This window comes from Heterodontus francisci, chromosome 2 (assembly GCF_036365525.1).
Source record: "Heterodontus francisci isolate sHetFra1 chromosome 2, sHetFra1.hap1, whole genome shotgun sequence".
Taxonomy (NCBI): domain Eukaryota; kingdom Metazoa; phylum Chordata; class Chondrichthyes; order Heterodontiformes; family Heterodontidae; genus Heterodontus; species Heterodontus francisci.
In genome coordinates, this window is record NC_090372.1 from 39,604,337 (window position 1) to 39,621,576 (window position 17,240).

Sequence of the window (17,240 nt, forward strand, 5' to 3'; positions counted from 1 at the left end):
TCTGTTGTTTATTGCTTAAAGCACTTGACTTCCAGCAAGGCTGTTTTTAAACAACATCTCTGTCCTTTCAACAAACAACAAAGCAAAGTACAGCTTCCATGAAATCTTCAGCCTTCCAATGAATCCATCTTCACAATAAGTCCTCAAAAACATATACTTAAAAAAATAGAAGGACTTTAGTAACAGTAATTAAGAATCAACCACATTGCTGTAGGTCTGGAGTCACGTGTAGGCTGGACCAGATAAGGACACCAGATTTCCTTCCCTAAAGGACATTAGTGAACCAGATTTTTATTTTTTTTTACGACAACCGATGATAGTTTCATGGCACCATAACTGGTTCAGCTTTCAATTCCAAATTTTTATTAATTGAATTTAAATTCCACCAGCTGTGTCTGCACAGCATTAGCTTAGGCCTCTGGATTACTAATTCAGTGTCATTATCACTATGCCACCAACTCCCCCTTATGTTTCAATAAGATCACCTCTCAATCTTCTAAACTCCAATGGGTATAGACCCAACCTGCTCAACTTTTCCTCATAAGACAAGCCCCTCATCTGAGGATAAAAGCAAAATACTGCAGATGCTGGAAATCTGAAACAGAAACAAGAAATGCTGGAATCACTCCAGCAGGTCTGGCAGCATCTGTGGAAAGAGAAGCAGAGTTAACGTTTCGGGTCAGTTCCGAAGAAGGGTCACTGACCCGAAACGTTAACTCTGCTTCTCTTTCCACAGATGCTGCCAGACCTACTGAGTGATTCCAGCATTTCTTGTTTCTCCCTCATCTGAGGAATCAGCCTATTGAACCTTCCCTGAACTGCTTCCAATGCAAGCAAGTCTCTCCTTAAATAAGGTGACCAAAACTGTACACAATACATTCAGTGCAGTCTCACCAATGCCCTGTATAGTTGTAACAAGACTTCTCTACTAGTTTATTCAATTCCCCCTTGCAATAAAGGCCAACATTCCATTTGCCTTCCTCATTTTGTTGTGCCTGCATCCTGACTTTGTGATTTTGTACAAATACAACCAGATCCCACTGTACCACAGCATTCTGCAATCTCTCTCCATTCTGCTTTTCTATTCTTCTTGCCAAAGTGGTCAAACTCACATTTTCCCAAATTATACTCCTTCTGTTTAAGGGAGGGTAATGGCCAAGCAGTGCAAAAGTCCCAGTTAAACAGAGTGACATAATTAACGGTGCAAGTAAATTTTTAATTTTCTCTTTCTTTTGCTCTGTTCACCTATGTCATAGATGGATCATCAGGATGGTGCAGGCTTCAGGAAGGCCTACAAGTATGATTCACCATCTGCATATACACTACCAGCAAACATTATAAGGTACATTATAAGTGCTACAAAGCAAAACTGTTTTTGTTGGTAAAAGGGATAAGCAGAAATTACTTAGTGCTTTAAACTCAATTTTCCTAATTGTTTTAAAGGTCAAATTGTGAAAACAGTTGAGAAACTTTAGATATTATTCAAATATTTTCCTGGTTTCTGGAAAATTTGTTAAGAAAACAATACAAATTCAAAGCAAAAAAAAGTCACAATTCACTCCCACTATTCATTCAATTCTCTTGCAGTTTACAGGAAAGATGACGACTGAAATTAATCACTAAGATGAGACAAAACAGCAAACCTTCCAACATATTAAATCCATATTCAAATTATCTTTTATCTGAGACTTAAAAATCGCTGCTCTTTAAATTTTGGGGAAAACACTTAATTCTAAACAACCAATTAACTAATAACTTCCTACCTACAATTACTGAAGATAATCATCAACTTCAACTTCCTCCTTGACCCTTCACCAAGTCTTCACAATCGTCCCTACCAATCAAATTAGACTTTGACAAAAACAGATGACTGTTTTCGTGGCTGCTCGTAAAACTCGCAATCAACATTTTAAAAACAGTAGGCATGTAGAAGACAGACAGAACTACGCCAAATGAATGCACTCGCAGAAAATTATAAATACTGCAAAAAAAGTAACTAAGAAAAAATACAGGGGAAAAACACCAATGATTTAAATCAATGAGCAATGCTACTGGTAAATAGCAAAAGCTGAAAAAACCATATAAACATTTCTGTAACGTTATGTAAACATTCCTGTTAACATTGAGACTTTGCCTCAGTGGTACATAAAATGTATCTACTTTTTATAACAATGTAGTTTCAGCCATCCTCAATGTATCCGCAGCAGTGCAGTCACAGAGGAGCTCAGACATAGGTTGGTGCTGATTGCTGCACAAAGCCTGAGTTCCAGGCCGAGGATTAGGGATTCCCCGAGGTAAACGAACAGCTTGGTTCCCTCACATTCACACACACACATATATATACAGTTCGAGGGTAAAATGAACGAGAAACAGAGGGGCCAAGACAGCTCGGCGATGGGCCCGAGGGAAAGAGGCAGCAGCCCCGTTGTTATTTAACGAGTTATTGAACGGCGGCTTTAAATTGTCCAATGGTGGGAAAAGCCAAGAGAGGCAACAAAAAAAAAAAGGCAATGATTACCAAGTTAAACGGCCAGGACAGAGCGGCGATAACGCCGCAGCCCTACCTGTACTCACCCGTGTCCGAGTAATACATTGTGCGGCGGCTCTCGACAACTCTCACTCTGGATCCAGAACCCAGGCAGGCGCGCGTGCGCTCTCGCTCTCTCTCTCATGCGCACGCGCCCCGGTTCGTAACTGATGCGCGATTTGAATAATTTGTTGGCTTGAATTCGAGGGTCGCCGCGAGTTGGGGCACGAGAGGAGGGGAAATGACATGTCTTTGCTTTTCTAATATGTTTCAGCATCTTCATTCCTTCTGTGGAAGTTTAAGTTTAAATTACGGGTCCGGTTCTTTTTTAATAGCCGCAAATCCGAAAGAAGAGCGCGTGTGACCTGTGACCTCACCCTGTCCCGCCCAGATATCAGAGTAGCAGAGTTTGGCTCGGACATATTGTCAGTCAAATTACGACTAAGCGCACCAACAGGTAGGTCAGTCTAAATATATTTATTTGAAGGAATTGTGTGTGTTGGAGAATAATTCTTAACTAAAGTCGGTCTTTACCCTCACCGTTCATGTTTTGCAGTCTGCGGCTCAAACTTAGCACTTGCTCCTTTTGTAACCAGAGATAAATTGTAGCAAAATGTCCTTGTTTTAATTAAAATAAAACCAGAAAATGTTGGAAATGCTCAGCAGGTCAGGTAGATTCTGTGGAGAGATCAACAGAGTTAATGATTCAGATTGATGTCGACCTGAAACATAAACTCTGTTTTTCTCCACAGGGGCTGCCAAACCCCTGAGTATTTCCATCAGTTTTCACTTTTATTTCAGATTCCAGCATTCACAGTATTTTGTTTTGCTTTGATTAAGTTGCCTGTCGTTTGGCATATGGACTGGAATAAACAACTGAGAAGCTTCACTTTAACGATTTAGTGTTGCCAAGCAAATATGTGCTCACGAGAATCTTAATTGTCTCCAGATGTTATCTCTTGTTCTTTTATATACGTATGCATTTTTTAAGGTAGGAAAAAACAGGGAAGGAAAATGGTATCCTAAAACTAATCTTCAAAATTAAATCAGTGACATTTTTGAAATCCAAATTTTTGAGCAAACATTTCATTATTAACCCATTTGTATTTACATGAAAATAAAATTTTTTTTTAGAGATACAGCACTGAAACAGGCCCTTCGGCCCACTGAGTCTGTGCCGACCAACAACCACCCATTTTATACTAACCCTGCAGTAATCCCATATTCCCTACCACCTACCTACACTAGGGGCAATTTACAACGGCCAATTTACCTATCACCTGCAAGTCTTTTGGATGTGGGAGGAAACCGGAGCACCCGGGGAAAACCCACGCAGACACAGGGAGAACTTGCAAACTCCGCACAGGCAGTACCCAGAATCGAACCCGGGTCCCTGGAGCTGTGAGGCTGCGGTGCTAACCACTGCGCTGCCCTGGCACAGTGTAAACTTTCTATAAGCTAGTTATTAGTTTTTTGACATCAACTTTCTAAGCTTGACCTTGAAAAATGGTTATTTGCAAGAGGTGTCAGAAGATTGCCAGTGTCTATAAGAAATGAACTGCAGCAGAGGTTAACGCCATTTACGTGGGAGAAGAGAAAATTGCAAAAGAAAAACTTGTTTATTTACAGTTCAAGAAAAAAATATGTATTTTTATAGTTTGCAACAAATACATTTCAAGGAAGTTCCTATTCTTGTTTTAAATTTCCTGTGGCAATACTTGGGAAAGCTTATTGTCATGATTACATCCCTGAATTTATATTAAATTCTCCATGACTGAAAAAGAAAGTTATTGTAACCTTTTACAAAACTAAACAGAAACCATTTTTTTTTTTGCTTAAAACTGGGATCCATCTGTCTTTTTCTCAGATTAAAAATCTGAGATTTGGTTTGGAAGGTTTTTATGTGTTCTCTACATGTTGTCACAATATGCACTTTCTCAAAACAGCCATGAATGCTGGAGTAGATATACCGGAGGGAAAAAAGTTGAACTGTTTTGGAGACATAGAAAACATTGAAATGACTGTGGAAGACTGGATGGGGCGATGGGAAAAGAAGCACATCAGCTTTCATAAGAATGAAGTTCACAAGTGAGTGCAGAATTTAGTTTCCAGACAGCTTTTAATTGATTTTTAGAAATATATATTTTTCTTGATATTGAATCTCTAATTTTTTTTGGCTTCCTCGTGGTTTACATTGACAAACAATTTGGAATGTTGGTCTTCGAGACTTAATTGATTAGTCTTACATGAAATGGTTAGTTGTTTTGTTGTGGTGTGGGTGAGTCACTGTTGATAACATAAAATGAATGGAATATTTTCACAGAGCAAAGTTCTAATCAAGGTATCCAAAGATCAAGCAGTGTTGCTGTCCAAATGGAAGACCCAGACTGTTGTCCTTTAGTAGCAATTTGCAAGTTAAGCTTTATATTAACAAATGATACCGGAACTGGAGGTGTGGAGAACTAAGAAGTATTGTTATGACCGAGGTGGGAGGAGTGCACTGTCTTTTCTCGTTCCACTTCTCCACAGGTCACAACATTTAAATGTTTACCCAGTTACTAATACGGTCAATCATATAGTCTACTCTTTATCCCAGAATAAAATACACCAACCAGGTTTTTTTAATGAACAACAAAATTATCAGTTTATTATGAAACAAGTGTTAACCAGGAAAGAAGCAAAGCATTAACACATTGATTGAAATATGAAAGTTCCCTTTTTACCTTAGCCACTCCCCCCACACTCTCACACCTCGGTGAACTGAAAAATAGAGATTTCTCTGCAGAGCTCTTTTTAAAAAAAAAAAATACTTTGGCCAAATACTTGTTAATTCTTGAAGAAAATGGATAATTAGGTTGTGTCCTAAAATGGCATAAAGTCTGGCATCTGAAAACACATAGACGGGTGAAGATTTAATCTGGCAGGTTTTTTCCAGCCTCTCTGGACAAATGCAGCATGATGGGAGTTTTTGTTCCCACACACTGGATCTTTGCAGGGTTTCACAGAGATAGGAGGAAGGAGGCGAGCTGGGCACATCTCTCTTGGCTGGTTGATCACCAATTACTTTCAATAGCAGTCCACAATTCCACAGAACCAAAATAACTTATGTTAGGAATCAGGTGGAAGGAGTGCACTATCGTTTCTGTTGCCACTTCTCCACAGGTCACAACATATATGTAAATGTTTACCCAGTTACTGATACGGTCAATCATAAACTCCACTCATTTTATTCCAGAATAAAATGTGCCAACCTGGTTTCTTTAATAAACAACAAAATTATCAGTTTTACTATCAAACAAGACTTAACCAGTAACAAAGCAAAGTATTAACACACAGATGAAATCTGAAAGTTCCCTTTTTAAATTCCCCACACACACACACGCTGAAAAAAACACAGAAATTCTCTGTGCAGAGGTATGTTATAAAACAAAGCCCAAAAAAGAATACTTTGGCCAAATACTTGCTAATTCTTGAAGAAAAAAATAGAAGATATGGAAGGATGTCAGTCGTTCCTTTCGCTCTGGCATCTGGGTATAGGGTGACTGGTCACTGGCATCTTTTCTGAAGCAGTTCTTTTCAGACTGCGTTGAGAATTAGTCTGACAGGTTTTTCCAGCTTCTCAGGAAAGATGCAGCACCACCAGGGATAATTTTAGCGCTCTCACGCTGGATGTTTTGCAGGGTTTCTTCAAAGAGGTAGAGAAAGAGGTGAGCTGGGTGGTTTTTCCTTGGCAAGTTGATCTCCAACTGTCTTCAAAACATTTCACACCGCAACTGAACTAAAAACAATATCCAAACCCCAAACAAAGTCAATCTCCTGACCTCCATAAACCATGACATGTGGCTTCTCTGTAAACATCTTCCCCAGGTCACCAAGGTTTCTGTTGTTTATTGAGGTTAAAGCACATAATTCCCAGCGAAGATTGTTTTCAAACAACATCTCAAGTGTCCTTTCAGTGAACTTTGTAAAAAAAAAATCTTTTCAGTTTTAAAATGTAAGTTCTCAAAAAAAAATGTAACAAAAAATGGAAGCACTTTCGTAACACAACTCAGAAGCAAACCCCACTCCTGACCCTCATAAATCGTAACATGTCACTTTTCTGTAAACATCTTCCCCAAGTCACCAAGGTTTATGTTGTTTATTGAGCTTAAGGCTTGTGACCAGCAGTAAAGGTTGTTTTCAAACAAGACCTTTTAATGACCCTTGTAACAAACATCCATACAGTCTTTTCAGTTTTCCCAGATAAACCAATGTCCATAATTCTAAAATACGAATCCTGAAAATAAATTTAAAAAATTAGAAGCACTTTCATAACAGTATAGTACATGACCTGTTCTCTGTACTTTGGAGCTTGGAAGAGTAACATAACTTATCTGCCAACTTTTTCTACCAAAACATTAGAGCCAATGTCTTGTTGCGAAATGAGAATTAGAAAGTGACAGTTGTCAAGTCTGAAAACCTATGAGATTTAGTTAACCATTAAGATTTTCTTTTATTTCGACATAATAGATGGTTATCCGAGAATAATGGTATGATAGTTAATCAATGGGTGCGAAAAGGAGAGTGCAGCTGATGAGGAACCAAAAAAGAGATTTACACATAGAGATTAAGGGCGGCGCAGTGGTTATAACCGCAGCCTCACAGATCCAGCGACCTGGGTTCGGTTCTGGGTACTGCTTGTGTGGAGTTTGCAAGTTCTGCCTGTGACCACGTGGGTTTCCGCCGGGTGCTCTGGTTTCCTCCCACCGCCAAAGACTTGCAGGTTGGTAGGTAAATTGGCCATAGTAAATTACCTCTAGTGTAGGTATGAGAATGGTAGGGAATAGGGGATTAATGTAGGAGGGGATGTGGTAGGGAATATGGGATTAATGTCAGATTAGTATAAATGGGTTGGTTGATGGTCAGCACAGACTCGGTGGGCCGAAGGGCCTGTTTCAGTGCTGTATGACTCTGAGATGGGGGCATGGCTGAGGAACTAAATCAGTCTTTACCAAGAAAGCCAATGCTTGCCAAGTCATAGTGAAAGAGGAGGTAGTTGAGACACTGGATGAGCTAAAAATTAATAAAAGGGTATTGGAAAGGTTTGCTGTACCTAAAGTTGGAAAGTCACCAGGAATGGATGAGATGCATTTGAGGATGCTAAGGGAAGTAAGGATGGAAATTGCAGAGGCACTGGCTGTAATCTTTCAGTCCTCCTTTAGATACCAAAGGATGGGAGAATTGCAAATGTTAACACTTGTGTTCAAAAAAAATGAATGTAAGGGTAAGCCCAGCAACTACAGGCCAGTCAGTTTAATCTTACTGATGGGAAAGCTTTTAGAAATCATTAATAGTCACTTGGACAAATGTGGATTAATTAGGGAAAGCCAGCACGGATTTGTTAACAGCGAATTGTTTAACTAACTTGCTTGAATTTTTTGATGGGTTAAGAGACTGTTATTGAGAATGAAGAGGTTGATGTGGTGTCCATGGACTTCCAAAAGGCATTTGATAAAGTGCATCATTAATAGACTTGTCAGCAAAGTTAGAGCCCATGGAATAAACTGGACAGCAGCAGCATGGAAACGAAATTGGCTGAGTGAGTGACAGGAAACAGAGAGTAGCGATGAACAGTTTTTTGGGACTGAAGAAAGGTATATAATGGTCCCCAGGGGTTGGTGTTGGGACCCCTGCTTATCGTATATTGTGTTGATCACCGAGACTTGAGTGTACAGGGCATAATTTCAAAATTTGTAGAAGACACAACTTGGAAATATTGTGAACTGTGAGGAGGATAGTGATAAACATCAAGATGACTTAGACAAGCTGATGGAATGAGCGGAAAAGTGGCAGCTGAAATTTAATACAGAGAATGGTAAAGTGATTAACTTTGGTAGGAATAACAAGGAGAGACAATATAAAATGAAAGGTACAATTCTAAAAGTGGTGCAGGAGCAAAAAGACCTGGAGATATATGTTCATAAATCATTGAAGGTGGCAGAGCAGGTTGAGAAAGTGGTTAATAAATCATATGGGATCCTGGGATTTGTAAGTAGAGGCATAGAGTATAAAAACGAGGAAGTTATGATGAACCTGCATAAAACACTGGTTTGGCCTCAACTGGAGTATTGTGTCCAATTCTGGGCACCGTGCTTTCAATGCCTTCACGTCCTTCCTAGGAAGGGTGCAGGAAAGATTCACGATGGCGATGAGGAACTTCAGTTGCATGGGTAGATTGGAGAAGTTAGGGCTGTTGTCGTTGGAGAAGAGAAGATTAAGAGGAGATTTGATAGAGAAGTTCAAAAATTATGAGGGGTCTGAACAGAATAGATAGGGAGAAACTGTTCCTGTTGGCAGAGGACATGGATGTAAGGTGATTGGCAAAGTAAGCAATAGTGACAAAAAAAAACGTTTTTATGCACAAAATGGTTAGGGTCTGTAATGCACTGCCTGAGTGTGGCAAAGGCAGATTCAATCAAGGCTTTGAAAAGGGAATTGGGTGATTATCTGAGGAGAAAAACTGTTTGCAGGGCTGTGGAGAAAAGGGAGGGGAGTGGGACTAGATGAATTGCTCTTGCAGAGAGCTAGCACGGACATGACAGGCCGAAGACCTCCTTCTGTGCCCGCTTTATATCCAAAACTGTATATTCCATTTGTATAAATATGTCAGTACTGGCCCTCTGCGATATTTCTCATACAACAGAATAATTCAAAGCCTAGCAGTTCATAATATTTTAGAGCTTACTGCTTCTCAAAACACATTCATAAACAATATATTTCACTGAAGTTTTCTATTAAATATATCATATACAAGGAAAGGAAAACAACAAAAGTAGACCATTTTTGCACCTAAGCTATACAAAGAAAAGTCACTTTTTTTTTTAAATGCCTTGTTACTGACAGGTTATTTTGTATTAACATTACTTGTAAATGATGGTATTGCAGTGTTTATTAAAGTTTCATTTTAAATCTTGGTATTCACTTCTACAGAGCTAGAATGGCTCCTGACACATGCCAGTAATGGGAAGCACATTGTCTTTGAGGTGACTTGTGGTTCCATGACATCATATCCATCATGTGGCTTTGCACGCTATTTTTCATTTTATAATATTGTGACCTTTTCAGCCTGCTCGCACATTTCAAGGAGTCTGTCCAAGAACTAATAAATGATTTGGAAGTTGAATTTCTTTAAAAGAATACTCTGAGATAAGGTTGGCCTTCGCTTCAAGTATTCATGGAAAAGTAACTCATTCAGTTTGTGTTTTTGAATCTCTGGGCATATGTGGATGTGTAGCTGAGAGAAAATGAATACAATTTGCCTCCAGGACATAAGGAAATATATTTAAATTTCTGGTGCTCAGGTCAACAGATATGTTTAATAAATATTAATTGTGGGGCTTCCCAGTAGCTTAATAGATTGCATAATGCAATCTGTACAGGCAAAAAAAGGTCCCAGATTTGATTGTAAGCCATACTTAATTTTAATCAGGACAGTTGTGTTTCAGGACTTTTTGACTGGTTAAGAAGGATTTTTGATTGATTTTTATGTTGGGATCATGTTAATGAATTTAGTTCAACAGGGTTTAACACCCAAAACACAGGTTCTGGGAATGTGAATTAGGTCCAGTTGAAATGTTTGTTTAGGACGATATTCATCACTTATTAAATGAGATAATATTGCTATAGTCATTCGCACATATATTGAAATAACTTTATTCATATGAGCTCAGTGAGGAAGGAGAGAGCAGCTGACAGAAGTTCACACCTAGGAAGGTAGTCATTTTAATTGGTGTCTTGGCTGGGTAAGGATCTTTGGCTTCAAGTCCATTTGGGTCTCAGCAGAATCTGCAGTAGTTTACTGTTTGATAGTCCATAAAATGAGATTAACCTGTTGACAGGGATAGAGTGGCATACTTTATGTTGCAAAAATGTTCTGAAAAAGATTGAAATTCACTCTAAAACTTATTCATTCGCAAATTACATACAAATTAAATCTGCTTGTTGGTTTACAATAGGCCTTGTCCACCAAAATATTCATCAGCCTGTCTTCCAGAAGATACAAAAATACACTGGGTGCATATGACATTATAGTATCCAGCTCACATAACAAAAGGTATCATTGTTACATCTCAACTATCACATTAGATCACTATCACATAGTGATAATTTGACAGTAAAGAGAATGTCCTGATCTTAAGAGAAGTAGGGATCGTGTCAGCTGTGGCTCAGTGAGTAACACTGTCTCCAGAGTCATAAGATTCTGGGTTCAAGTCCCACTCCAGGACTTGAGGACACAAAATTCAAGGCTGACTCGCCAGTGCAGTACTGAGGGTGTGTTGCACTATATGAGGTGCGGATGAGGTATTAAACTGAGGCCCCATCTGCCATGGCACTATTTTGAAGAGCAAGTCATCAATACTTATTCCTCAATCAACATCATGCAAACAGATTATCTGCACATTATCACCTTGCTTTTTGTGGGAGCTTGCTTTGCTGCTGCGTTTCCTAAATTACAATAGTGACTACACTGCAAAAGTACTTTATTGGCTGTAAAGCGTTTTGAGACATTTGATGGTTCTGAAAAGCGCTACATAAATGTAAGTCTTTTTTAGGACATACTTACAGGAAAGAACAATGTAGCTGACCCCACCTGAATATTTAGTGCAGACCCAAAGTCTGTACTGGAAGAAATGTGTGCTACCTTTGATCTTGGTACCCCAGGTCAGAAGGATGTTTTTAAAAACAAGTCTATAACGATTGTGAGGAATGGGTATCTGATTAAGACAAGATTGGGTTAAGCTGTGATATCTTTCCATGGTTGTATAGCCTGCAGGTGAACACAATCCAGTCTCTGGCAAAAAGTGACCATTTAAAAAAGGTAGCAAAGTTAGTTTCTGGTGCCCATGTAATCAAATGACTGCATGGTTTACTGCATTGAGGAAGAATGTAGAAATAAAAATGTCCTCCGACGATGTTATTTCTCTGCTGAAAGTTTCACATTGGGAATGTAAGAATTGCGAGATAACAGAAGACCAAGGTCCATCCACTTTACTTTCAACCATGCTGATACTCTGTTAAGACCAGGTGAGGAAGGGGTCTCGGGCTTCCCTCTCGCCTCTTATGGTTTGGCCATAACCGGGTTTAACTTTTAAAAACAGTGTTTTTAGCTTCACTTCAGTGAGTCCTTGCTCACTGCTCTGTAATTGTAATTGTAAAGGAATCAGACAGGCTTTCTCTAGCTTAAACAAGAAAAGGTTAATAAACTTACACTAACACTCTAACTCAGTTAGAACTATTATAAATGCATGACACAACCAAGCTAGCATGCATACGCGATAAACACACACACAAATAGATACAGAAGAGGAGAAAGAATAAAGGGAGGAAGATTTGAAGTAACAGATGGAATTCAGTTGCTGTATTTATAGTTTTGCTGTGAGGTCTTTGAAGTTAAGTCTTGCAGTTCTCGTTGGGGCCCAGTGCACACTTTCAAACTTGTTTCACTGGTACCAGAAGGCTGCAGGGGTCTTCCATCTTGAAGTTTAAGTTACTTCCGTGGGTCCCTGGAACTTTGTGAGAGAGAGAGACAGAGGAGAGAGACATTGCTTCTCTTTGGTCTTCAAGATTGCAGTCTGCCAAACCTTTTCTGTGAAGCACAATTCAATCAATTCCCAGGTTGGCAAACAGGTTAATCATGTGACCAGCTCTTTGTTTGACACAGCACCGCCTGCGAGGGTTGTTGATTCTTCAAAGCTTTGTAGACCTACTCTGGGGTGGGGGGTGGTGAAGGAGTGCTCTTACACAGACAATAGCTCTCAATGTCTTTTGGTCATCACTATTGACAAAACCCATCTGGCTAATTGAATCAGGGAGCACTCCCATTGACTCTCTATGCAACTGTCTTTCAGAATGTAAATGTCCAGCCATGTTCTCAACCATTCATCTCTGTGGTCTTTTTGAACAAGTTATGTTCAATTATGTCTCTTTCCACAGATGCTGCCAGGCCTGCTGAGTGGTTCCAGCATTTCTTGTTTTTATTTCAGATTTCCAGCATCCGCAGTATTTTGCTTTTAAGTTATGTTCAATGTTCAGTAAACATTCAAATAGTGTTCCATATGACAAAATTAATATGTTTTTATTTGACAGGTGTGGTTTCCGTCACACCTCCACCTCTGGCCGAATGAAATGCGACATTAGGGGGAGCATTTCATTATATATTAAAAGGAAGAGAAAGTACAGGAAAGCACACATACATTTCTCTAATTCATTCAGAAATCTTAAAATTGTTACAGTCTGTCTTTCCTTTGTAGCAGTGTTGCTTTAAACTGCCCCTTTTCTTGAGATGGGTCTGAGATAGTTATGTGTTAACGGAGTTTAAAGTTTCTTCACTATCAGCCTGCAATACGTTGGGAATGGACATCCCGATTAAACGTGTGGTTTTTGGGGAGGTTTGAAGTTTGCACATTTCCATGATTGTCTAGGGTGGCTTTGTTCCTGTTGGGGTCTGCAGGGGGAATGGTTAGAATTAATTAGCTCAGGGTTGGAGCTCTGATTATGGGAGTCGGCAGTGAGTGGATCCACTCTGGCCTCGCTTTCAGTGTTCTGGTGTGTCATCCAAGTGCTGTTTACTTCAGGCAATGGTTGGTTCCCTTTTCTCCTGACTGTTGGCAAGGATTCTTTGCTAATCTTTCCTTTGTCCTCTGGGACATTCCTGCTTGCAGGTATTTGACAGATTCTATTGCACCCCCATCAGTACTTCGACTAAGTGAAGCATCACCCTCACTGTTTCTCTGACCTCTTGAGGACTTTCTTTTTCCCTGCAGTTTTCTGTAAATGCTGTTAGCAACTCTGGTGGGGTGATTCTGGTGTCTGCATATATATAGGAGGATGTGAGGTCCAATCTTTCCACTGTTTCGGGGTTGGCTAATCGGACAGTAGGGGTTTTCATTTGGGAACCCTGTCGGATCTCCTTTTAACCTGTCCTCTTTGTCCCTTTTTCCCCTTTCCTCTCAAACTTTATGCCAGCCCTGTACCTGTCTGTCCCCTTTTGTTCTCGGCAGGGTTCCCTGACAATTCACCAGCCCTCTGCTGGAGGATTTCCTAAAAGCCGATATAGGAATTAGGGTGGCAGATTTCACTACAGGTTGGCGTTTCCCCTCAACCTGGCACATGTGGCAACTCCTACAGTACTCCACCATATCTTTGTGGAGGTTTGGCGAGTCAAACCGCTGCCTTATGTGGACTTTGGTTGTTCGTATACTGACATGTATAGCCACTGTAATCTCATGGGCCATTCTTAATACTTCTCTCTGGTACCTCTGTGGCACCACTACCTGGTGAACCACTGTCCGCTCTTTGTCCTCAAGTCTGTGAGGCAAACTCCACTTCCTCATCAGTACCTCATTCTTTAAATAGTAGCAATCAGGGACTCCCTCAATTTCAGACTGGGCAGCCTGTGCTAACTCTGTCAGTACTGGGTCGGCTCGTTGAGCCTCAGCTAGGGAAGATCCATTTAATCCATTCCCTTGGTCCTCTTCCAGAAGACCAAGATCCATCCACTTTATGTTCTACCATGTTGATATTCACATGATACAACAGTAATGAAGTTGATGAATAACCATGGAAATCAATCTCTATCAATCACTCTGCAACAGATTCTGACCTGGCATGTTGAAAAGCTTCAGGAACTATAGGTTCAAAGTCAAACTTATTTAATGTCTCCGATTACTTACACATTCTATCCCAAAATAGTCTTTTCTGAAAGAAGTCTATCTAGTTTGCATTCGAATAAATCAATACTTCCTGTGTCCACTGCCTGTAGGAAGCCTGGTTCCACAGAAGCCAGGCCCCAAACACTCCTTTCAGGTGAAGCAGCGATTTACTTGTACTTCTTTCAATGTAGTATACTGTATTCGCTGCTCACAATGTAGTCTCCTCTACATTGGGGAGGCCAAGCGCAGACTGGGTGACTGTTTTGCAGAACACCTCCGCTCAGTCCGCAAGCAGGACCCTGAGCTTCCGGTTGCTTGCCATTTCAACACTGCCCCCTGCTCTCATGCTCACATTTCTGTCCTGGGATTGCTGCAGTGTTCCAGTGAACATCAACGCAAGCTCGAGGAACAGCATCTCATCTACTGATTAGGCACACTACAGCCTGCTGGACTGAACATTGAGTTCAATAATTTCAGAGCATGACAGCCCCCCATTTTACTTTCATTTTTAGTTGTTTTTTCTTTTTTTACAACCCTCTTTTTTGCATTTATTTCATTTCATTTCAGTTTGCTTACCCACTGTTTTTTTTCATGTTTGCACTTGCTGCTGTTCAGTATTCAGTCCGTTATCACCTATTCTGTACGAATGCTTTGTCTTTCAACACACCATTAACATATTGTTTGCCTTTGTTCCATAACCTTTTGGTCAGCTATGTGGCCTTGTCCCGCCTTACTTGCTTATAACCTGTGACATTTTTAATATTTGTCAGTTCCGAAGAAGGGTCACTGACCCAAAACGTTAACTCTGCTTCTCTTCCCACAGATGCTGCCAGACCTGCTGAGTGGTTCCAGCATTTCTTGTTTTTATTCCACAGATTCACCATTTACAGTGAATAACAGGTACAAGAGTGGTGTCGAAGGCTTCTTTGAGGGGCCTGGGGGAGCACGCCTGCTCCTCTTGGCCCACAAGGAATGCCGAAAGAGCCACTTACCTTGGGTGGACTGGCAGCTCCAGTCTCCTTTTTTCATTGCCGCGTTTGCTGACCCCGCAGCTACACTTAATTTCAAATCAGTTTCCCAATTGTACTATAGAAGCCCTACTTAAATAGGTTAACATCCCACCTCCACACAGTGAAACATTGAGACACCCCATTATCTGCCAGGCATAAAAATGGTCGCAGATTGATTTATGTGCATGTCACCTTATAAACCACCCCTGCCCCCCCCCCTCCCCCCGCCCTATTCAGCCCATCATTGAAAGGGATTTACTTTTGTGTCCAATATTGCTGCAAATGAATTTTAAATTTCTTCAATTGTGGGCCATGTCTCGTTCTACAGTTCTGGGCAAGATACAACAAGTTTTCTTAATTCTACAGAGACTAGGTAATGTAGATTTTAAATATAGCCATCACGTCACTTCTCAACCTTTTTGTTCTCTCGTGAGAACATGCCCTGTTATGTAATCACTCCTGTTAACCCAGTCTCTCCATTTCCTCAATCATTCTTGATACAAGAATTCCAAGTGCAGTTACACCATTGGTTTATAAAGTGGCGGGATTGCTTTACTATTAGAGTGCATTACTGCCTTTTTAATAAATCCCAGCATTTGATTTGCTTTACTCGCTGCCACCAAGCATTCTTGCAATAGCTTCAATTTGTTGTCAATCAGAACTCAAATTTTTTTTAAATTTTTGTTTCCCTTTAAATAATAATGCCTTTCTGAATTTTTTTGCCCCATTTGAAGCACATCATATTTTTCTACATTAGGATGATAAATGGCAGATGAAATTAAGTTCCCAAGTATGTAACCTATCCTGTTTAGCATTGCACAATACTACCGTTATTAATATTGTATCGTGCAAATTTAGCCAATGCACTCGTGACTCCTAGTAACGATATGAATGAAATTTTTTTTGCAACTGATAAAACTCAGAATATTGATCTGATTCTGCTTCCTACAATTGCACATTGAACTGTTGCACGGATACCCTCTAATGTTAAATTCAAGTAAAGCATTAGGAGGGATTGAACCAGAAGTCTTCAGAGGTGATTACATTTAACATTATTTATGCCTGAAAATCCCAGTAATTTTACAATTGGAGTATATGAAGTTAGGTCAAAGATCAGCCACGATCTCATTCAATGGTGGAACACTGGAGGGGCTAAATGGCCTCCTCCTGTTCCTAAATAGATGTTTGCTGAATGGGAGTGCCCTAGAGGCCCTTCCCATCTGTGTAACCACCAAATAAAGATGAACCCTCGTCATACCACTCACTGCTGACTGTAAACATATTCGTATAGAGCTAGATTTGACTATCTGGTGCCAAACACTTAGAACATAGAACGTAGAACAGTACAGCACAGTACAGGCCCTTCAGCCCACGAAGTTCTGCCGAACGTTTAACCTACTCTAAGATCAAACTACCTACATACCCTTCATTCTACTATCATCCATGTACCTATCCAAGAGTCGCTTAAATGCCCCTAATGTATCTGCTTCTACTACCACCGCTGGCAGCGCATTCCACGCACCCACCACTCTCTGTGTAAAGAACCTACCTCTGAGATCTCCCCGAAACCTTCCTCCATTCACCTTAAAATTATTCCCCCTGGTGATAGCCCTTTCCGCCCTGGGAAAAAGTCTCTGGCTGTCCACTCTATCTATGCCTCTCATCATCTTGTACACCTCTATCAAGTCACTTCTCATCCTTGTTCGCTCCAATGAGAAAAGCCCTAGCTCCCTCAATCTTTCTTCGTAGGACATGCCCTCCAATCCAGGCAGCATCCTGGTAAATCTCCTCTGCACCCTCTCTAAAGCTTCCACATCCTTCCTATAATGAGGCGACCAGAACTGAACACAATATTCCAAGTGTGGTCGAACCAGGGCCTTATAGAGCTGCAGCATAACCTTGCGGCTCTTAAACTCAATCCCCCTGTTAATGAAAGCCAACACACCATACGCCTTCTTAACAACCCTATCAACTTGGGTGGCAACTTTGAGCGATCTATGGACATGGACCCCT

General features: G+C 40.4%; 2 protein-coding genes across 4 annotated transcripts in view; one reads left to right on the forward strand and one right to left on the reverse strand.

The window, feature by feature from the left end:
* Positions 1-2,670, reverse strand: part of LOC137383825 (lysine-specific histone demethylase 2) — a 207,112-nt gene extending 204,442 nt beyond the window's left edge. The window contains 1 exon segment of the mRNA XM_068057097.1: positions 2,575-2,670. Within this exon segment, the coding sequence (XP_067913198.1) occupies positions 2,575-2,593 (19 nt within the window). The 5' untranslated portion in view covers positions 2,594-2,670.
* Positions 2,671-2,696: 26 nt separating this feature from the next.
* LOC137383833 (probable thiopurine S-methyltransferase) overlaps positions 2,697-17,240 on the forward strand; it is a 49,932-nt gene continuing 35,388 nt past the window's right edge. Inside the window, exons 1-2 of one of the 3 annotated variants that reach the window (XM_068057128.1) lie at positions 2,697-2,984; positions 4,474-4,615. In XM_068057128.1, the coding sequence (XP_067913229.1) occupies positions 4,476-4,615 (140 nt within the window). In that variant the 5' untranslated portion in view covers positions 2,697-2,984; positions 4,474-4,475. Of the gene's footprint in view, positions 2,989-4,473; positions 4,616-17,240 lie in introns of all 3 variants that reach the window. The other 2 variants (XM_068057117.1, XM_068057111.1) reach the window with 2 other exon arrangements.